This window comes from Myotis davidii, unplaced genomic scaffold, assembly GCF_000327345.1.
Source record: "Myotis davidii unplaced genomic scaffold, ASM32734v1 scaffold962, whole genome shotgun sequence".
Classification (NCBI taxonomy): Eukaryota; Metazoa; Chordata; class Mammalia; order Chiroptera; family Vespertilionidae; genus Myotis; species Myotis davidii.
This window is the reverse complement of record NW_006295559.1, coordinates 1,895,117-1,918,814: the sequence shown is the minus strand read 5'-3', so window position 1 is coordinate 1,918,814 and position 23,698 is coordinate 1,895,117. Positions and strand designations below refer to the sequence as shown.

At 38.0% G+C, this 23,698-nt stretch overlaps 1 protein-coding gene across 1 annotated transcript in view; it reads left to right on the top strand.

Moving 5' to 3' along the window:
- The window catches only part of KCNH8 (potassium voltage-gated channel subfamily H member 8), a 272,605-nt gene that overhangs the window by 76,421 nt on the left and 172,486 nt on the right, over positions 1–23,698 (top strand). Inside the window, exon 2 of the mRNA XM_006770167.2 lies at positions 22,284–22,517. Within this exon, the coding sequence (XP_006770230.1) occupies positions 22,284–22,517 (234 nt within the window). The remainder of the gene's footprint in view (positions 1–22,283; positions 22,518–23,698) is intronic.

The window sequence follows — 23,698 nt, the reverse complement described above, 5'->3', positions numbered from 1 at the left end:
GTTGCTTCTAGAGGTGACTCATTGTGTAGATTGGGAACTAACATATACATGAGAACTCAAGACTTCACAGCAATCACCATTGGTTATATTTGAATATAAGTGCTTTGTTCTCAGTACAGAGTTTCACAGGATATACGCACAGCGAGAGAGAGAGAGAGAGAGAGAGAGAGAGAGAGAGAGAGAGAGAGAGACATGCACAAGTTATAAATGGCTCAGAGATCTAAGACATATAATCTACCTACCTCTTATGAAGATTAGGAAAAAGAGTTTAGCACAAAACAACAACAATGAAAACTTTAAAACGCCCTGGTTATGCCAGAGACTCAGTGAAACCTTCAGTATGGACTATACTCTCACAGCAATCTTGAAGTGTAGATGACCTTGCAGGCTCAGCATTACACCTCCGTGAGCTGTAACACAGTACATAGCTGGTGGCCAGATTTGGGTGCAAGTCTATGTGGATTGAAGGATGTTGTGTTTCCACCATACATGATGCCTCTGAAGATAAAAATGCTTAGATGGGAAGGGTGCTACCATTTGAGGCAGCCCTCATTCATAAGGCTATGTGTTTTCATGTCTTCCTTCTTCAGATCAAATTACATAAAAATCCCATGAGTGGAGTATAGGTTATTGTTCCAACTTGGACCTCTGTGTGGAGAGAGGAGACTAATTTGCTCAGGATGACATAACCACAAAGGGATAAGCCAGAATTTGGGTCCAGACAGTCTGACGCTGCAGCAGGGTCTGGAAACTGCTGCCTGCAGGCCCTATTAGGTTCACCTCCTGTTTTTGAACAACGTGATCAAAACAATATTTCATGACAATACTAGTTTATGTGTTTTCTATGGCTTCTTTCATGCAGTGACAGAGAGAGTTGAGTATCCATTATGGAGACTAGAGGGCCTTCAGAGCCTGAAATATGTTGTCTCTGTCTTTTTACAGAAATAATTTGCTGATCTCTACTCTAAAACCTTACCCTTCAGGCTATCCTTTTCCCACTATTTTATGTGAGGCTTAAATTCGAATTTCTAGTTGGTTTTGCATTCTGTGAGAGTTTTAAAATGAAAATAATTATCTGGGACCCTTTGGGTGATAGTGGCACAGATGTGAAAATTTAGGAGCAGCTCAGTGAAACCATAAATTTAATTTGATAGTATATTGATGGAAAATATGATAAATGTTCTATTCACACCATTACTAGCTCTGTGACTCATTAGAAAAATTCATCCCAATTGACAAATAAAATGAAGGTTTATTTGTGTGCTACATTACCAATATATTTAGCTAATTTCTATTCATTTGTATTCATCAGGTTATTTTCCAAAATAGATTTTTTTAAAAAAAAACACAACAGAACATTAGCTAGAAATTATTAATAAAACCACACACTTAATAGTTTGCCTCTTAAGGCCTATGGAAGAAGTTAAGGAATTAAGCTCGCTATGAAAAAAAAATTGATAATCAAGACACCTACGATGTGCCATACCCTTTATTGGGTGTAGCTGATATTACTCCAACAATACCATTTCAAGGGCACCAGGGCTCAGAGGTAAAGTAACAGCTGCAGGTCATGCCTGCTGGTGAGTGACAAAGCCAAAACGGAGGTTCTAACTCCAAATTTGGTATATTTTTATAAAACAAATTCCAAGACAGTTATCATTTCAGCTTGTAAATTCGCATAGAATTATTCATCCAGGCAGGGGTCCAACTGATTCTCTTTCTAAATGTTGCCCATGAGTTGACTCTTACTTCAATCCATTATTTATTAGCTGCTCAAATGTAGAAAGGAGTTGAAGTGGCCATTGACTCATAACACACACACACACACACACACACATAGTTGAAGACGTTGACCAAAAATACATGTGTTTTAGTAATTGGAGAGTGTCAATAAATTTTAATTCCCAGTTTTTATAGAATTCAGAAATATACCTTCTTGGTATGTGTGTAAGTTTTACTTGTGATGGTGGGTTATCTCAATTTTGCAAGTAGCAGACAATAAACATAGAAGTTTAATAAAGATTATACAAGCAGTGGACCATTTCACACTTAGGACAGATAGTAGAGATAGTGGGCTTGATGATGAAGAGAAGAGAGGTCAGCTACCAAGGCAACTTAAAACATCATGGTTTTAGGTAATGGTAATAAAAGGTTACAGCAAATATGCATAACATGTCATTGGTTCCATAACATCAAAAAACTGTGCCTTCTTTTCCTTTTCAAAATGTTTTAGTCTTAAAATCGGTATCGTTTACAATCAGACAAAACCAACTATCATCTCTGAATCTTTACATAATGCAAATATGTATTCGCTTGTGCCCAAGACAAAAGACATTGTTTGTACTTATGCTTAGAAAATCTTGAAACTGGAGAAAACACGGACAGTGTGAATACTTATGAGATGAGTGTGTACTTGTGTATGTACCTTTTAAAAGGCTGAATTCCTGGTGGTCATGTAATTTGGCACAACAGTTTTGTTCTTTGGAAGGCAACTTTGCAATTTGTGCCAAGAGTTTTAGAGCTGTTCTTACCCTTCGAAACAAAACTTAATTTCTAGGAATTTGCTTTAGGACCCGTGTGAAAGATGTCCATCATTACAGTAGGGAATGAATGAAACATTTTAAGTAATCTAAGCATTCAGGCCTAAGAAAAAAGTTAACAAACTATAGCATAGCCAAAGCATGAACTACTTTGCAATCAGTAGCATGATGCTAAAAATACATATATATTATCATGGATAAAACTTATATTAATTGAAAATATGAGATCTAATTTTTTGTAAAAATGTGATATCTCAGTACAAAATATGCATACGTACCTCAATGATATCCCTGATCAAATGTGTTGTATTTTCTTTTTAATTTATACAAGTTCCCCAGTAGATGACATAATTTGAGGCCAGTGACGGTCTTATTCAGTGCATTCCTTTTATTATGCATAATGCTTGGTAGACTATAGACAATCTATAACTTCTTTCGAATGAATAAGAAAGGTGAAAAAAGTCTCAGTGTAGCAGAATTGTGATTTTGGTACATTTTACATTTTCTTTAGTACTTTATTACACATGTGACCAGAATAAACAATTTTTAAGCAATAGTAAATTTATATATCAAAAAAGAAAGATGGCATCTTTTCCCCAGGATTGCTGGTAGCTTAGACTTCTGTTGTTGAAATGGCTCTTTGTAATGTGGCTCTAAGTTTAAATAACCGTCTTAATGGTCCCACCTACAAAAGCAGAACTGTTGCTTGGCTTCCTCTCTACCCCAAGGTATTGTTTTACAGAATGAAAGTATCCAACAATGCAAACCTGCATCATTAGGAGCTCTAATGTGGGGGATTGAGCCTTGAAGTAATGAGTGTTTGGGGTCTGATTCTGTGAGTGCTACTCACTTTCAGCTTTCATTTCATCAGAGGATCTCATCTCGCTTCACCAACATTCCTTTTCCCTTAGAAACATCTTCTACAGTGGCCTTGCCGGATAAACACATCCCAGCCTCAAATCTAAGTCAATACTTCAAATTAATTACAATGAGTTGAGACCTGACACCAAAAGAGGGTATACGACAACTAGCTCAAGTCAGAGGTCACTATGCTGACTTGTTTTTAAAAATCTTTGAATTACCCATTTCAGATGTTTGTTTCTGTGTCTTAGTTGGGATTTATTTTTAGCAAGAGAGTAGTGGAGAGAGGAATTAGTGCTGTAGAATTTCTTTATCTTTTTTTAAAAAAAAAAAAAAAGAAAGAAAGAAAAATACATTGTCAAACAGAAGCCTTCTGCATGATAGGCAAACAAAACACACCTTGCAGGTTTATCACTTCAATCAATAGACTGTGAATGTCCTAAAGTAACTGGAATACGTCATCTTAATTTGGTTGCCAAGAAGATAATCTGATTCCTGATTTTATTTTCCCAACCATAACCTTTACTCAGAACCTAGAGCTGAGAATCCTTCAACAATTTCTGTGGAGGGATATTTTATGTAGAAAGATTTGATCTATGAGAAAACCAAGGGACCCCTCTAACAGAGGAGAATTGCCATTTGCGTGTGTTCCGAAGGCCCAGTTCACCATTCCCGTTTCATCTTATGCTTCAATTCTTCAGGCTCCCATAAAATTAGAAATGATCTACAGTAGCGTATAGGGTGCTTTTGTGAAAATTAGAAGTGGCATACTTGTCAGGCAGATCAATTAGTAAAAGAGGCATCTTCGGATGGACTAAGTAACACCCTGAGGTGCAAGGATGGTCATTAGCCCCTGGTGCCCCTTTGGCTGGGTCCTTTGTGAATCGAAAGCACAGCTCTGGATGGCATTGCTGGGTAAAGGGTGAGTCTCCACTCATCCGTGTAAGAATTGCAGGAAGTATTTGCAAGGTTTGGTATGAAAGGAATGCATCCAGATCTGGATTGGCATGGGTCACATGAGCTTCAGTACCCACAGGTCTCTTAAAATAGTTCTTGACTATTTCAGAGGATAGCTAATGCCAAATCCAGTTGTAAGAGTAACAAACTATTGTAATGTATTGCCAGTATTTGACCTACAAAATGGCAATTTTCTATGGTTCAACTGAAGTACTTCCCCGATCAGCACTTCTTGGCCATTTTTTTATGTTCTGATTTCAAATGCTTTTGTCTGTTATCCTTACACCTCATAGATTGATATTCTTTCTCCATATGTAAGCCGAGGTGGTATCTTAAAGTTTTTCCATCTCTATGCCTGGCCCTGTTAACTCTTGATAATGTTGAACACAGCTTTGATTTGATATTGTTACTGGCAGCACACTTGAGTGAGTGCCAATATCAGCATACCACAGTGAATCGAGGATTTTTAATAGGTGGAAAAACTGTAGCAAAAGAGTCACCAGCATCATTTGTTAAATATACCTAGGAAAAATGATGACTGGATTAATTGTGGGATAGTTTGCAAAATGCATATGCTGGTTTTGTAGGTTATAATGCTCAGATATGGTTTAGCTGTTTGTATGGAATAAATTAGTTCTTGCCTCCCAATAAGAAAGGTTATTCAACTTTTTATTAAAAATATAAGAAGTGCCGAAACCGGTTTGGCTCAGTGGATAGAGCGTCAGCCTGCGGACTGAAAGGTCCCAGGTTCGATTCCGGTCAAGGGCATGTACCTTGGTTGTGGGCACATCCCCAGTGGGGAGTGTGCAGGAGGCAGCTGGTCGATGTTTCTCTCTCATCGATGTTTCTAACTCTCTATCTCTCTCTCCTTTCCTCTCTGTAAAAACTCAATAAAATATATTTAAAAAAAAAAAAATATATATAAGAAGATATTTGAATGAACTTTGAGAAACTCTGACACTCATGCTTATGTGCTTTACTGCTTGTTTATTATAGAAAAAGAAAGGAAGAGAGAAAGGGAGGGAGGGGGCTTGAAGGAAAAGAAGACTGGAGAGGGGAGGGAAGGAGGGAGGAAGAGAGGGAGAGATGGAAGAAGGAAATTTGTTAAATATCCATCCGTAGAGGCATGGATAGATAATTGTGTTATATGCCTACAGTGGAGTAGTTAAAATGAAACAGTTCAATGTATAGTTCTCAATGTGGATAGATCTCAAAAACAAAGGAAGTAAGGGAACAGACTTCAGAATGAGCCATAAAAAATAATTCAATTTTTATACAAAAATATTATGAAAATGTAAAAACAAAGGTGAATTGGATGCGTGCTCACTCCAGGATTATGTGTGCTTCTGGGAAGGATGAGAGTGACGAGCATTGAGAAAGGCATGTGACTACATCTGTAATATTATAAAATTGGATATTAGTATGGAAATGTTAGTGCTCATTAATTATGGATGATAGGTACTGAGGTGTTGGTCACATTTATCTCTAATTTTTATGTTTGGATATTTAATAATAAAAATTACATAACAATGATCATCTATGTACGTCCATTATAACTAGGAAGGATCAATATTACCAAATAAATGGATTTTTCTTAAAAGTTTAGATGCCATTAATCTTTTGAATGCCCCCAGATTGTCTCAGGTACTTTGAAATCAGAGTCACAGTTATCTAAGGTCTTGAGTACAAGGTACGCTAATTGGAGTGACCTGATTTTTTGAACAATTATTTTAGGAAAAATGGCCAAAATTAAAACCAAGAAAACTGACTTTTGGCACAGGTATTTATTATGCTTACTTGGGAAATAGACATTATACATTTGTTTGGTTAAGTAGTTAGATTCTAATATAGAGCCTTGTAAGTAGAGATAATTTTTTAATTGGTCATTAAATAAATGATATTTTTTCTGTATCCAGATGGGGAACTGTGGCGGAGGGAGGCAGGGAAAGCTTGGTGGCACAGTCTTCCTTGTATATTTATCTTCTAATATAAATAACTGAAGACTCATTTAATGTTACATAGTGGCCTCACAGATTTTGCTCAAATGAACTTACAATTTTTAATATACTTCAGTTTTATCTTCTTTTTAATTGTCTAAAGTTTTATATATGTCTCCTTTTTCCCCGATTAATCCCCCTCCCCCAGCCATTCCCATCCCAGGCAAGGCCCCACTGCCCCAGTGCCTGTGTCCATTGGTGATGCTAATATGCATGCATACAAGTCCTTTGGTTGCTCTCAACCCCCTGCCCCCCACCCCTTGTACCATTTGTCTCTGGATCTATTCTTGTTCATCAAACAGTTTTTATCGTTTAAAACTGCCCAAATTGCAGCCTTAGAATGGCAAGTTTTCATTAATAGGTGTTCATATAGAACATGACTAAATGGAGCTAAGACAAGACAAAGAAAAAGATAAAGAAATAAATTTTAAATAGAAATTAATCATACCTTTCTGTAATATAATAGGTCTCAATATTGTATTAAGTGCCATACATATATTTGCCAAAAATATTTTAATGCCATCGCTTTAGAAATCAGTTTTAAAATCCAGTGGAACTTCACTTTATTATTCTACTTTGACTAATTGCAATTTCTTTGGAAGTCACTTTATCTATATTTCAATATTTTTATCTGCACCGTAGAATGGTATGAGTTGGTAGAATGTAAATGTATCTTTCATGGTCAAGTTAAACAATACATGTAAATGAAGTAAAGAACAGTAGTCATTTACTTTGTTTCTAAAACATCCAGCCAATGCAGGTGCGATGCGGTTGGTCAGGGGGCCCCGCCATCTCCCCACGATCGCCCCGTAGAGGGAGGCCCAGGCCTCCAGCCAGCTGGACGATCAATCGGGGGGCACTCTTTGGTTGCCCCAAAGAGGGAGGCCCAGGCCACTTGCAGGGGGCGATCAATGGGGGGGGAGGGCTCCATGATCGCCCCAAAGAGGAAGGCCCAGGCCACCCTCTGCGAGGTGATCAATTGGGGGTTTCCTTGGAACTGGGGATCCAGGGGTGCATGACAGCTGATGCAGGCAGCACCAAGCCAAGGTGGGTGCGGGTGGGGGGTGGGGCCACAGGGCTGCAAAGGCCTACCCTTGCACGAATCCATGCATTAGGCCTCTAGTTATTTATAAATCACCTGGGAATAGCATTTGATGGGAGGTCACAAGAAGCATCTGCATGTAGTTGTTGTTGTTAACTAATGGAAGAGTCTCCAGGTATTAGTCAGGCATTGTTCTCAGAACTGCCCCATAGACTTTGTGGGAATCAGACAAAGGCCTGCATCTTCTAGTGGACATGGCCCAGTACCAGGCTATGGCTTGATGAGCTGGGTACAGACTGGATCTCAGTCCCCATACACCCCTCAGCTGAACACACTTGCTCGGACATGACCTGCTCAATTATATGTGCCAACCGTGGGTGTTCTCTCCAAAAGCAATCTATACTAATAAAAGGGTAATATGGTAATTAGACTGGCTAGACTGGATGTCTTCCAGACGTCATTCTGGATGTCCTTCCTGACAAAGCCGAGGCCCAGCCTGGGGAAGCCGCTCGCGGTCCTGGGTGCCTGCAGGCAGCTGGAGGGGAGAGAAGCCCAGGTCCTGGGTGCCTACTGGCAGCCAGAGGAGGGAAGCCCAGGTCCCAGGTGCTGGAGGAAAGCCAGTGCCAGCAGCTGGGGGAAGGAACGCTTACCCTTGCACGAATTTTCGTGCATCAGGCCTCTAGCGATAGCTTATAAAACCTTGCCCTTGACTTCAGCACAAGGACCACGCCCTTGCATATTAGAGGGCAACCATAGTAGGCATACTCACTAGACAGCAATGCATTCCTTGACTTCAGTGATTTACATGAATCTGTACAGAAGCAAATATCAGCAAATAATTAGGGTCATATAAATGCAGCTGATGAATTTCCTGTACTTTACTGACTGTGCTTGGAACAAATGCAAATAGCAAGACAGAAATCTGTTCCATTAGTGTATCAGCTCTGCTAGATCAAAGTGCATGAACCACTGTGGGACCCAGAACAAGATCAAGGGATAATGTAGATTCAGGGCATATGTGTGTGTGTGTGTGTGTTTGTGTGTTCTAGGAACCTTTTGTTCCAAAACAATTTGAATCCAATATCTCTGTTGCTTAGAAATAATGTGATTTTTCCATTTTGAGACTATTGGCCAAGGGGTGAATATATACATATATACTTATAATAATTTATAATTTATATGTGTATATCATATATCCTATATGTTTTATGGTGACAAATTTATCAGTTGGATTTGGTATTTGGTAAGAAATAAAATAAAAGTATTTTATTTCTATACTTAGAAATAAAGATCTCCCGCATTCAGGGCTTGGTTAGGAGAACCTTCAACAAATCATGGCAAGATTATTTCTTAGATTACTTTTTTAATGGATTTAGAAGTCATCGAGGTCAAATTTCTGCTGTTCTTTATTGTTCACTTCCTATTGCATCTATGCCGGTCATCCATGTCAGTATGAGTACTCTCGATACCAGGAAGTTCACATATTTGAGATAGCTTGTGACCTTTTAGGCAGCCTTCGCTGATATAATTATATTCATGGTGAGGAGAAATCTTTTTCCTTGTGGTACCATCCGCAGGTCTTGCTTCCGCTTCTAGGACAAATCCAGAGCGACACGACTCTCTCTTCTTTGTGGCAATACTGCAAATATATGAAACAGTATGATGTTCCCATTTATGAAACAAACTGCAAATGGGGGGAAGTCAGGAAGTAGAGATTATTCCAAGTCTTTGTTTTTGCAGATATTTGCACCCTTCTCTGAGAATTTCTTATGTGTGTTGAATAACGGCACTCTTTTTTGTGATTTCATTATCACATGGTGAGAAATATATTTTGCTTTCCATTTGCAGGTGCATAACAATGCCCGAAGAGCTTTACAAGGGCAAAAGAACCAATTACCTAACCTCCCTGTCTCCAAAATTGTAGACTAACAGAAAACAAAGCAAAAAAGGTTTAGGAAAATGCTACTTAGTGTACCTTAATATTGTAAAATATGAGATACACATTGTAGGCTTTTCTCTCAACCTACTTTTGTTGGAAATTATAGAATTTGATTCATGTCTTTAAGGTAATTTGGTATCAATAAATGTCTAGCAGTATATGGAAAAAGGGTATCTTATAGTCTTTTTTTTTATTCTAGAAGATGTATCCAAAATTCTAACTTTAATTTTTCCTAACACCAAAATATTTTAAGGAGCAGACCTAGAAATTTTCCAGAAAACATAATTCCCAGAATAGAGGATTAGCTAAGCAGTTTTTGGTATATTGATCATTATGTCACCATTCAAATTATGGTTATAAAAATAGGAATAAATGGGGAAGATCTTCATGAGATTGTGTGTTTCAGTTGGGAATGCTTTCAGCTTCAAATATAGGAAAACCCAAATATCAGTGCTTTAAACAAATAGGACTTTATTTTTCTCATGTCATATAAAACTGGACATAAGCTTTTGCTGGCATTGGCTCTGCTATTTCAAGATGTCATCAAATATCAGGGCTTTTTCTGTTCTTTAAGTCTGAATGATCCTGTGTCTGAGCTCGAAGGATCTTGGAGATCATATATCCAACTCCCTCACTTTATGGGTAGGACCAGTAAGGCCCAGGAGAGGAGGCGACTGGGCACAGCCACCCAGCTTGTCACTGAGAGAGCCAGGGTCCAAATCTAAGATAACCTGGTAGGTAGACCAGAGTCCATCCAAAGTATAAAATGTCTACTAGATATGTTATATTTCATATTTATTTCTCTCATGATTGAGGTCACAAGGGTGCTAAACCTAAAATCATTGCCAGAAATGAGTTTTTTCATAAAAAGATAGTTTTCTTTTTTTAAAAAATGTATTATATTTTATGACATTGTTTCACAACTATTTCCTCTTAAGTAGCTGTCATGTCAGAGATGAATGGATGCAAAATCTTGGGAGAGGTGCCTAAAATTTCTGAAATGTTATTGAAGTCTCATCTGGAATAGAATTTTGTATTCTACTATTGTTTTCTTTTTTTTTAATTGTTTTATTGCTTAAAGTATTACAAAGGGTATTACATATGTATCCTTTTTTTCCCCCGCCCTTGACAATCCCCTGGCCTCCCCTACCCCGCAGTGTCTTAGGTCCAGTTTTCTTTGTTGCAGATTAGGTGGCTGCCATGGTGGTGTCAAGTCAGCATAACTCAAATGTACCAATACCATTTACTTAAGAAGAAGTGTGTGTGTGTGTGTGTGTGTGTGTGTGTGTGTGTGTGTGTGTGTGTGGTGTGATATATTTAATTAGAAGAAAATACACAACCACATAATGTGTTTGAAGATTGGATATACAACAATGGACCATTTCCTTATGGAGTTTACAGTCTAATGTGTGTTTATAGTTTTGTGTAAAATGGGCTTGGCTGACAAATCATAAATAAACTAACATGTTGAATATCATTAAAAATTATAACACTCATTCTTAAGGGGAACAAAACAGGCTATAATGACATAGAATAGTGGGATGGGATGTGTGGAGGGGGTTCACCTATTTACATAAGATGATCAGGGAAGAACTCTTGGAAAAAGGGACATTTAATCTGAGACCTGAAAGGTGAAACACAGGGAGAAGGAACCACATGGCAATTTGAATAAGCTGAGAACATTCTTAAATGCCAGAAACTAGGTAAGGAGTGAGTGAAATCCTAGACAGCATATTACAGGCCATGGTAGAGGGCATTTGACTTTTATTCCAGTTGCAATGGAAAGCCTTTAAAGAATTTAAAATAGGAGACTGATAGACATGATTTATTTTTGCAAATATTATTCTAGGTAATGAGACCCAGATCAAGTGTTCAGTCCATACGTGGGGGTAGGGTAGCACCCTTCACAGTCACAGTATTGGTATCACTGATTCATGAAAGAGTGAGGTCTCCATTACTAGGAGATAGTGTTTCACAGAGGGGGATTAAAGGAGTATAGGTTGGGCATTAGGTCCTACACTAGCCTTTATCATCCTTCCTAAACTTTGAGCTCCTTTAGTTTTATGAACTAAGCAAATTATTGAAGGTTTTTAAAATAATTATAGAAAACCATAAAGTCAAAGGGGCTACTTAGAATGGAATTCTCCCAAACCTTAGAAATTGAGTATATACTTATCTACAAAGGAGATACCCCTTGCCAAGCTTGGGCTGAAATGTATAATCTGAACCTCCTTCCATTAGGGGAGACGGTCTCATTTTTTGTGTAGTATGTGTCACCTAGTGATTTTGTTTACTAGTAAAATGAAGATCCTAGGGTCTGAAACCTTGGGGATTCAAAATGAATCGACCTGAGGTGACAACTGAGAAACTGCAACATTCATAAGCACAGGCAGATTCTGGTGAACATGTGGACCAGAGCTGCGCATTGGGAAACATTGGACTTAGTGACTGAACCCCTATTCAGATCCTAACTCTCCTTCACCTCTAGCTGTCCTCCAGTGACATCAGGGATATTGTAGTTCGAAATATATTTTTACTTGCTGTGTAGCATTGTTAGGTTATTCAACCTTTCTGAGCCAAGGTCCCTTCCTCCATAATGACACCATGAGATGTTGTTGTGATGACCAAACACCCAAAATGCAAAATGCTGACCTGAGTGCCTGGCATATCACAGCTGCTTAGTAAACAGGGGCTATTATCTGCTTTATTTCCACCTGTCTAATTTGGCTGCCTCCTTCCTACTCATCTCAGTTTCCTAATGCAGAGTCAGCATTCGCCTGTGTTGGTTTGTTTCTCAATTATTGCTGTCTTCCTCTTGCCTCTGCTTCTCCCATGAATTCCCAGAGACCTGCCTTTTGCAGCTATCACCTTAATTAAAGTTCTGCGCTCTCTCGGCATTATTATGAAGACAGTGGAATAAAAACACTAACGTCACCGTCATGGAATATCTATAACTATCAAATTAGTTTACTCTTGTGTTTCCTGCGACTTAACTTCCAATTATCTCTTGTAAAAGCACTCATCTTTCCTGTTTAATCTAACATGAATACTGTGAAGCAGAGGAGACTAGGCAGGAGACAGATGAGGTTCTGGAAAATGATACCATATTATGGAAAACATTTGAATTGCATTAGCTTCCGCAGAATATAAACAAAGCTTGAACAGAGAAAGGTCAGTCCATTCTGGGGCACTGGGCACACTGATTTGTATATGTTTTCTTCAAAAATTCAGATTTAAAAGGGATCTACTGGTAAAAATATACTATGTAAAATGACTAAAATTTGGCTGAATTAATCACTTTTTTTCAAATCGTTACGTATGTTTAAGGTCGAGATCCTATTCTAGTCTGTTTGAAATTATAAGGTAATATTCATTGAATTAAACACAATTGCAAGGAAACTCTAGGTTGTGCTGGAAGAGAACCAGGGGACAAGTTAAATTACATCTTTGGGGAACCTGGGTATTCATAGAGTGTGGCTGGTTTCATTTGCTAGGGTCCATGTAGGGCCAAAGAAAATGCCGAACAACTAACTGTTTTTCAGAACAAAAATATTGTCATGTGAGCGTCCATTGTCTTTTAATAAACATCTATGAAAAGTCTCACAAAGGTATAAAATTTAAACCACTATTAGCCACATATTTGGTCATTTACGTTTGTTTGAGAGAATGAAGTTGCACTAAATGAGAATTGTGCCGGAAAATCCAGGCCCCACGATTGGAGGCACCAAACCTTTCCTGTCACTTGCCACAGGACTTTCTGTCCACCTTGCCCTTCCTCCAGGCTAGCTGGAGTTGGGATTTTTATGCCATCCAATTCTGTATATTGAAAAGGGGGAGAGTTTAGCAAACACTGAGCTTTCTCCTCCCTTGCTCTCTGCAAACGCAGGGGGAAAGCTTGACCTTCCCAGGAAGCTGAAACTATGGTTCATATTGGATTCAGGGGAGGAAGGAGAACAAGGGACAGGAATTATAATTATGAAGATGCAGGAATAATAGATGCACAAATGCGGAGATATTTACATCAGACCCAGTTCTTTTTTCTAAGCACTATTAGGAACAGGTTAGCCTACCCTCACTAGGGCAGTGGTTAAAATGCAGCACTCCGGATTAGAAAATTACAAAGGAGCCCCTTGAAGACCCCCAAGACTCTCTAATGAATCCAAAATGCTTAATTCATGTGCACACAGTAGTTTTCTTTCCTGCGTAGAAGTGTCTCATAGTTTGGGGTTTTTTTTTCATTTTCTATTTTGGAGAAAGGTCTTTGTTTAGCATTATTTAGCTCTCTGATTTTGCTTGATCAGTTTTCTAATAGAAAATGAAATTTTCTCTTTTGGCTTACCCAGGTCTTTACTAAAAGTAACATGTCAGGATGAAAACGGCAAGTATTAGATGGGCTATTTAAGGAGGTTCTGAATTTTATTTTTAAAGCAAAGGTGCTAGTTATAAGTGATTCCTGTTAAATAATAGATTTAGCTAAAAAACAAATTGCCCTCTTTTGGTATGCTTCAGTAAAAACTAATAGGTTACAAGTTTATTCCATTCATTTGCTTAACAAATATTTGTTGAGTACCAACTATATGCCAGGCCCTATTCTAGAGGTTATGACTACATCAATTAATAAAACAAAACAAAGCCCTGTCGCTTGGCATGTACATCCCAATGGCAGAGGATAGGTAATTATAATACTATTTTTTTGTAAAGTAAAAAAATGATGTGAAAGACCATTTTGTCTAAATGATTAATTCTGTAAGACAAGAACCAGAGAGAACTGGGGCACATTTTAATATTATTTCAAATGTGTTCATAGAGAATTAATTGTGAATGAAAAACCAAACATATTTTATTATTACCTTTGAGATTTTCTGAAGCTTGTCCACTGATTTTACTTTTGATGAACACTGTCACCTGCCATAGTTAAAAGTCATCCTTTATCAAAGTTAAACTTAAGTACTGAACTCTAAGAGGCTATCCAGGTAAAAAGAATTAGTACAGCTCATTCTCAACTATGAGAATCTCTCTGCACATTTTTAAGCTCACATAGTTTAAAAAGTGGAATTTGCAAAACTTACTGATGATTTTGCTAATACCAAATTAAGATAAATTGTGTACTAAATTTGCTTACAATTTATTTATAGTAATGAATTTTTTATTATTAGAAATTTTAAAATTTATCTAGCGGTTTTACTTCCTCATGATCGTTATTTGTTTTTTATCATTATCATTAGTTTTCCAATTAGTGGTTAAATACATTTTAAGAAGATAATTTTGAATAGGTATTAATATATATAGTACAAAATTCAAAAATTAAAAAGGACATATGATGAAAATAAGTCTTTTTTTAAATTTTCTTTTATCATCAGCCACCCAGGGGCTCTCCCTGAGTCATTTACTGTCACTAGATTCTTGGAGAACTTTTCAATATTCTAAACTTCTCAAGCTTTAACATGCGTATGAATCTTGTCAAATTGCAGATCTGATTCAGAGGATGTGGGGGGAGGCTTAAGATTTCACATTTCTCCTAAGTGCCCAGTTGAGGCTGATGTTGCTGGACCAGGACCACGGTCCCAGTGACAAAGTGATGAAGCACATTTGTTTATATTTGTGTCTGTGTTGTTTATTGGAATGAAGAAAGCGAGATATCCTTATACACATATGCAACTTACTGCTTTTTTGACTCTGCTTTCAGCACCGAAGTTCCAGCTTTGAGCTTTGCTTTGCTACAAAGTTTCCTTCTAATCTTTGCCTACTAAACAATGAAAGCTAGCAATATGACCATTTGGAGCATGCCACTAGGTGATGCTTAAGTTGTAAGAACTATGAGAATCTCTCTGCACATTTTTCATCTGTTTTTGTTTTTTGGTGTTGGTTTTTTTTTAATAAGGTTAGAAATTCCTCAAATCCAAGCAACCTCCTAAATTTTGGCAGAGGGCACACTGAGAACTTTAGCTTGCAGCCAGTGCCATTAACCTGATAAAGATGCCATCATACTTGGAAATGATACAATTAAGATCCCTGAAATCAGAATAAAACGCAAAGATCATTTAAATACTTTAGTCATAGACATGTTCTACCTGCCTGAATAAAATAGTCTCAAGGGATGGCTATGATCAATATCACCCGGGTACTGATGTTGTCTTTGTTGGACCTATGTGCATAGGAATTCAGAAGCCATGGGGGCAGCTCACAAAAGAAGAAACGTTCAGGATTTATCCTGCCCTCTGCAAGAAAATGAGGCCTAGAGGACTCACATTTGCCCATCTACTTCGACTGCCGAGTCTGTTTCTACGAGTACTTCCTAACAGCACAAGACTTGGTTTGAAAAGACAACCAGTATCAGAGGCACTTTTCAAAAATCACGATTCGGACCACTCCTGGTCTCAAAACCAGTGGCAGTGGCAGAGAGCCATGGGGGTACAGGTTTCTCTTTGATGCCAAGTTAGCGCCTATCTGTGACTCCTTTGGTTTGAATGGCTGTAGAGGTCTGCCATGTGGAGTGTTCTTAGACTGGATGCTGAGATGGTTTTGTTTTGAAGTACTTGAGGCTGCAGGATCTGGCTGCAGGGAGAGAGTGACTTGAATCTACCTAGTCCTCCTGAGCATAATTCACAACCCTAGGTTACATAGACGGTGCACGGTGTCATAGAAAAGAAAGGGCATAACTTGAAGTTTCAATTGAATTAAAAATCTGTCAGGCCCATATTAAAATAAAAAAACACTCAAACAAACATGAAGATACAACACCACAACATACAAAACTCCCATGGGATTTTTAAGTTAAATGTGAGTTTTCAAAACGATATGGAGCTTACTTTTATGCCTGTAGGCCCCATGGAAAACACATGTATTGGCTTTAGCCAGTAGAAGGATGTTCCAGTGGGAACATTTACTGTAATGAAGGAATTCTTACCATTTGCAACAGCATGGATGGAACTGGAGAGCATCATGCTATGTGAAATAAGCCAGTCGGTGAAAGAAAAATACCACATGATCTCACTCATTTATGGATAATAAAGACCATTATAAACTGAGTAACAAAAATAGATACAGAGGCAGAGCAGCATTAAACAGACTGTCAAACTACAGAAGGAAGGCTGGGGAGGGTTGGCGGGTAAGAAATCAACCAAAGGACTTGTATGCATACATATAAGCATAACCAATGGACACAAGACACTGGGGGGGGAGGGGAGAGACAAATGTACTACTTGTTGTAATATTTTAAGCAATAAAAAAAAATCGGACAAAAAAATACATGAGGAGATAGGAAACAGGTATTTTGAACAGCAGCTACATCTTGCCTCCTGCATGCCTCAAGTGGGCAAAATATTTTGGGACCAAAAAAGTTGCTGTCATATTTTTGAAATAATTGACTTTCTGTGGGAAATGAGAAAGTGACATAGAAATTGCTGAGAGACCCAGACTGGTTTAGGAGCTGTCATCAATGAGCTTTTAATAAATAATCTACATAGAGAAAAATCTGTGACTGGGCTCTTTGTAGGATAGAAGAGATAAAACTATTTCTCTAGCGCTAACCCATTGCTTCGAGAACAAGTCATTTCTTTACAGAAAAAAAAAATGCATGTTGTAGTAAGCATGCTGTCACATAGACCTGGTTTTAATTCCAAGCTTCAGACCTTGGGCAGGAAACTGAAGTTGTCTAGGTCTCAGTGTTCTCATCTGAAAAGTGGGGGTAAGTACAAGGATGTAAGGCAGTGGTTCCCAACCCGTGGGTCGCGACCCCTTTGGGGGTCAAACGACCCTTTCACAGGGGTCGCCTAAGGCTATCGGAAAACATATATAATTACATATTGTTTTTGTGATTAATCACTATGCTTTAATTATGTTCAATTTGTAACAGTGAAATTGGGGGTCACCACAACATGAGGAACTGTATTAAAGGGTTGCGGCATTAGGAAGGTTGAGAACCACTGAATTGTAAGGGGTAAGCAATGGATGGATATTTGCTTCTCCTCTTCTCATTGTTTTTCTTTCTATACCTTTGTATTCCAGCCCTTATTCCCTTTGTTGCCTGGGCAGTCAACAGTGACTAGGACATCTCCATTTGAATGAGGAAATGCTCTATATGAGGAAGTCAGACCAACTGACCTGGGACTCCACCAACCCTGAGATTCCCTCTGCTAGTCTCTGAAAACTTTCTGCCCAGAAAGCTTTGAGAGAAATAAGCTGCTTATTAGTAAAATGTAAACACACTTAGATCAGGCTGTTTATTGGCACTTCAAAACTGAATATACCTAGAATCAAGTAGAGAAAGGCTGTGCGGCATTTAGATGCATATCACATATGCATAATGGATTCCTTAAAAGGTTAAACACCCTTAGCATATGTATGGATAGTGATACACCCATGATGAGCTCATAATCATTATGGCAGCGGCTTTGTTTTGCATATTTCTAAAGTAAATGTCATGTTTCTTCTTTGGAGATCCCAGGACTGGTATTCAGCAAAGCGTGTGTTTGCAAGCAGATAGCTGGGTAAGAGGAGCTACTCGTTCCCAGGCTGGAGGACTAATCATGTAACTAGTACCCCAAGCTTTAAAAGGCGCCAGCCACTGCCACTAATTTCTCTTCGGAATTGAAATGCGGTTACATATCGAGGACAAGTGCTAAATATAAACAGAAACGGCCAAATACATGACTTTTTTTAGCTTTGTTTTTGCAGCATATTTGCAGGAAGAATTAACCACCCAAACACACTATAATCCTTCATTAAAACATGCAGATCAGGCAATTTAGTGAATCCTTTAGAAACTTTTTTTTTTCAGAAGCTTAGTGTACCTCTAAAGGAGTGGTCTTACATTCATAAACAATTATAAAGATGCTAAGAAAATTAATAAAAGAATCAAGTCACTAAAAATATGCAGAATGAGATACCATGGTATATGCCATAATAAGCAGAAAAAATAGGCAATATATAGCATGAGGATGGGTATGTAAGTGGTAAAGTCTATATAAATGGGAAGAATTATTACAAATATTCAAGTTATGGGTTCTTCATTGGGGAAGGAGGCAAATACAATTTATATGGTACACACAGGGGTTTTTGCTGTAGGAGTGTTCCATGGATGCTTATTGTTGTTTTTAAATACTATTATAAAATATTTTTATATGTTATATTTCCTAATTTTTTTAAATGATGAAAGCAAAATAATAAATCAAGGTGAAGAGAAAGTACAAATTAAGTTATTTAAAAAACAATATATTATAGTTTAAAAAGTAAATATATTTATCTCAAGTTGATGGATGTATCTTCATATTATACTTTTTAAAGATTTAAATATATATATAACATGTGCAAGGCTCAACTAAAGCGTAAGTCCCTAGAAGGGTTGAAGTATAAGTAGATGGATGAGAAAAGGTATATTAGGTAAATACTAACAAAAGATAACTATTGTAGCTATTTGAACAATGGGAAAACTGGACTGTAGGACAAAATGTAATGTTGTTTATTCTCTTTGTCTCCAATTCCTCTTTCTCCATTTATCCTCCAAGCCTACTCCATCCAGGCATCTGGCCCAACCTCCCAGGACTTTTGATAAATCATTTCCAACTATTTTTTGTCCTATTATTAGCTAACCATTTCCAAAACCTAAGATCTTTAATCTTTCAACTCTGGTAGGACATATTATCTATGTACCATTAATTTGGTAACCATCATATGCTATATTTTAGTGTTATTGATATTCATGCATTTCTTTAATTAAAATATAATGTCCGAGAGCTAGAGGCTATACCTTATTTATTTTTTAACACCTCCTGTCACCTCACCCTAGGACCTGCCATATGGTAGAACCATGTCACCTGGCACATAGTAGAAAGTCAATAAACATGTCAGCAGTCGACTGAAAAATGGCTTCTGAAAGCGCATTAAAAGCTCTTTCGAGATGTTTGAGTACTTTGCCAATGCTATGCATTTGCATTTTCTAAGCAATTTCTCAGCCAAAGTTTTAAAATGGAAGAAAAAGCAAGAGAGACTATGGTTAGAGAGTGACTGATCCAAAACTGTAAGGAGTTGGTGAGGCTGAGCGTCAACAGGAGGGCGCCCCCCTCTGGATCTAGTTGGGAACTCCCATATGTTCATGACTGATCTTCAAGAGTGGGGACTGCATGTAATAAACTTCTTGGCTCTCTGCACCTGGAACGAAGTCCAACATAGTACAAGTCAGTAAATACTTCTGCAAAGTGTGCAAGAATTAACCATTAGTCTGGGATTATTTAATTTGCCCCATGGCTTCTAAACAACCTATTATTACAGGTTTTCCACTGTGGATCTTTAGCTCTGGCTTCTCCCCACAGGGAAAGGGTGACTGGCACTTTAAGGAGAGAGTGGAGGGGTGGGAGTGGGGGTGTGGCGGGGAGTGGAGGTGTAAAAGAGCCAGACCCTCCCATGTGGGATGCAAATGTCAACACCAGAATTTGTACTCTGGGTTTAGGGGCTGATTGGAGCAAAGCTGAATGGAGTGAATTTGATTTAGCCCACTGATGGTAGACTGAAGAAACACATGACAGATGTTTCAAAGGAAGGCGTTGGGAGAAGCCCATGGAATTGATCTTCAGTGCTTGTCCAGCTGGCCATCAAGAAGTAGCTGGAATTCCTCCTTTGTCATGACATACAAGACAGGGTGTCTGCTGCAAACCTCTTTTAAACATACTGGTTTTTTGTTGTTGTTTTTTTGTTTTTGTTTTTTAATAGGCAATACATAAAGCATATGTTTTAACATTCAAAGGGTACATGGTAAAAAAAAAATTAGTGTTCCTACTACCTTTGCCCAAAGTTGCTTTCTCTAGAGACATCTACAGTTACTGGTTACTTCACTTAATTTTAGCTACATAAGCATTTCATATTTGGGTACACATATAAAGGTTTATATGTATTTACACTATATTTTTAGACAAATATTGAATCTTGATTTTTTTATTTATTATCTTCAAAATCTCAGTCTAGGTTATTGTCTGGGATATTGACAGTGTTCAATGTTTTTGTTCATGAGTGAATGAATGAATGATTTAATAATAGCCTCTAATTCATTCTGAACCTAAAAGTTACCCACCAACATTTTATAAATGCTTTATCTTTTATCTCCATTATGCAGCTGTTTTGCCTATAAAAAGCCATATGCATCCTTCAAAGTTCATCTTGCAAAAATTGGTTCTGCAGGAGGAACCTTCCCTGAATATTGGCTCTCAGTGTCTCTCCAGTTCTCTCTAAGCACTTAGCAATACTCTACCACATTTTAGTGTCCTCTTATTCTCATTTGTTAGTATAATGGCCATGAAGATGTGAATAATATTCTTAATAATGGTTTTTATTGAGTGCTTATATGTATCAAACACTTTGCTAAGCACATTATATGCATTATCTCCTTAATCTCTACAACACACCTATATAAAGTTAGTAACATCCTATCATCCTGTAGCATGCCTGCTAATGCCCTTCCAGTATCACCTTGACTCACCCTTTAGATCATGAGCAGACTGTTTCCTTATGCACCAGTGGTTTCCAGCATCTTGCTGCCCAAGTCATCTCTACAAAATGTGCTTAGCCCAAGTGGGTAGGTCAGAAGTGCCAACATACTGTCACCCCAGAAGTGACCTTTAACCAATAAAGTATAGCTGTTGATGGATAAATACACCAGCTTTCTCTCCCTTTGGTGAAAAAAAATTTTTTTTAAATATATTTTATTGATTTTTTACAGAGAGGAAGGGAGAGAGATAGAGAGTTAGGAACATCGATGAGAGAGAAACATCGATCAGCTGCCTCCTGCACATCTCCTACTGGGGATGTGCCTGCAACCCAGGTACATGCCCTTGACCGGAATCGAACCTGGGACCTTTCAGTCCGCAGGCCGACACTCTATCCACTGAGCCAAACCGGTTTCGGCTTGGTGAAAAAAATTTAAGTTGTGTTCTAATCAGTCACTTCTAGGGTCCCTGTGTGATTGAGCCTCTCAGTTGCCCATAATAATAAAACCCTTTATTTTTATCTCACTCTTTATTACCTTCCGCCCCTTCTTTTTCTCAATTTTCAACTTGTTCACTTTCTGGAATTGCCTACCAAATAAACTACTTCTACTCAAATCCTTGTCTCAGCGTCTGCTTCTAGAGAAATTAAATCTAAGGAAGCTGGAAGTTTAGAGTAACTTTTCAAGTTCATATATACATCAAGTGGCAGATCCAGGATATGAACAAAAAGTCCTACTCAAAAGCACCATGCCTTTTTTACCTCAGCGTAGTATTCCATTGTGTAGATGTACCACAGTTTTTTTTTTTTTGTTTTCTTTTTACCCACTTAGGCTGTTTCCAAACCTTAGCTATGGTAAATTGTGCTGCTATGAACATAGGGGTGCATATATCCTTTCTGATTGGTATTTCTAGTTTCTTGTGATATATTCCTAGAAGTGGGATCACTGGGTCAAATGGGAGTTCCATTTTTAGTCTTCTGGAACAAGAATAGATCCAGAGCAAATGGTGAGGGTGGGGTAAAGGGGAGAGATCAACCGAAGGACTTGTATGCATGCATATAAGCCTAAAGAATGGACACAGACACCAGGGGGCTGAGGGCATGAGTGGGGGTTAGGGGGGCAATCAGGAGATAAGGACACATATGTAATACCTTAATCAATAAAGAAAAAGTAAAAAGCACCATACCTTCCTGTCAACTAGATAGTAAATGCCTCAAAGCAGGCCATGAGTACTGTGCTCCCCCAACGGTATATTCAAAATGCAAGCCAAACTCAGAACTTAATACATACTCTGCCAGTCAACAACGTTCTATGTTTGGAGTCTCTTTTCCACCTCAGCACATCAGGACATGCATTTTAAGCACTGTTAGCTAAACACATGTGCTCATAATTTGTTACTGAAACTGATTTAAAGGAAAAGAAATTCTGTGTTTGTTTAGTTGCTGAGGGTCTTCTCATTGTTGTTTTACAGACAGCAACTTCATCCTCGCGAATGCCCAGGTGGCTAAGGGTTTCCCCATAGTCTACTGCTCTGATGGCTTTTGTGAGCTTGCTGGATTTGCCCGAACTGAAGTCATGCAGAAAAGTTGCAGCTGCAAATTCTTATTTGGGGTTGAAACCAATGAGCAACTGATGCTTCAGATAGACAAGTCACTGGAGGAGAAAACGGAATTCAAAGGAGAAATTATGTTCTACAAGAAGAATGGTGAGTTGGCTTTCTGTGGGGCTCATTGGACAGTGGTGAAAGGTCACCTTCTTTCAATTCAGTAATTGCTCCATAACTCCCATTAGGGCTTAATGGTATTTCACATAAATACTGTCTGTTACAGAAGTTCCACAAATGACCTGGACAATGGTCTTGTTTTAGCCATTAGCAGCCCGAAAATTTAGCATGATAATTATAACTTCAATGTCAATATATGAACTAAATTGATAAGTGTCAAACTGAAGTATATGACTATTATATACCATTCTTAAAATATATAGTAGCTATACTAGTTGTTAGTATATTAACAGATGATCTTTTATCTAGAGATGGTTTTCCAAGTTTTATGCCTTTCTGAACCACAACTCAACCTCAGTCATTAAGGACAGAGACCCAGGTGTTTGGTGGGAGAAAAGGAAGTGAATTTAAAGAACTTCAGGATAAGGCATTTTCTCTTTCAGTTCCCCAGCCACAGAACTTTTCTCACTACTCTCTTCAGTTCTACAGACAAAATAAGAGACACACATTGTCTCAGGGTGAAAGTAAATTTGCCTGAACTCTAAACTGCCACTGGGAAAATACTAAGTATTTTCGGGGGGCTAAAGTTTTATGATTCTCCTCTAAATGTAAGAGGATCTAGGGATGTGTATGGTATCATCAGTGCTTGAGTCTTATGTGAGAATTGATATTATCCTCTGGGCCCTGGTAGTTGGGAGTGAATCCAAAAGGCATGATGTTGGGGAAATGCTAAATAAAAATTAGAACAAATCATTGTTTTCCAGTTTTATCTCTTTCTTTAATAGGTTTCCTTAAGGCAAACATACACCCCTGAGTTTTAGCTGGGCACATGGCTGCCAAGCTAGAGAATATATTTCTCAGCCTTCTTTGCATTTAGATTTGGCATACGACTAAGTTTGGGGCCCATGATATGTGAGAAGGAATTATCTATGCAACTTCTAGATAAACTCCATAACTAATGAAATTGTTTGCCCTCTAATTTCTCTGCTCCTTTCTCATGGTGCTATTGACTGAATTGTATCTTCTCCAAATTAACATATTGAAGCCCTAACCACCACCCTCCTCAATGTGACTATATGTGAAGATGGGGCCTTTAAAAAGGTAGTTAAAATTAAATAAGGTTATAAGGGAGGGCCTTAATTCCTTATAAGAAAAGGAAGAGA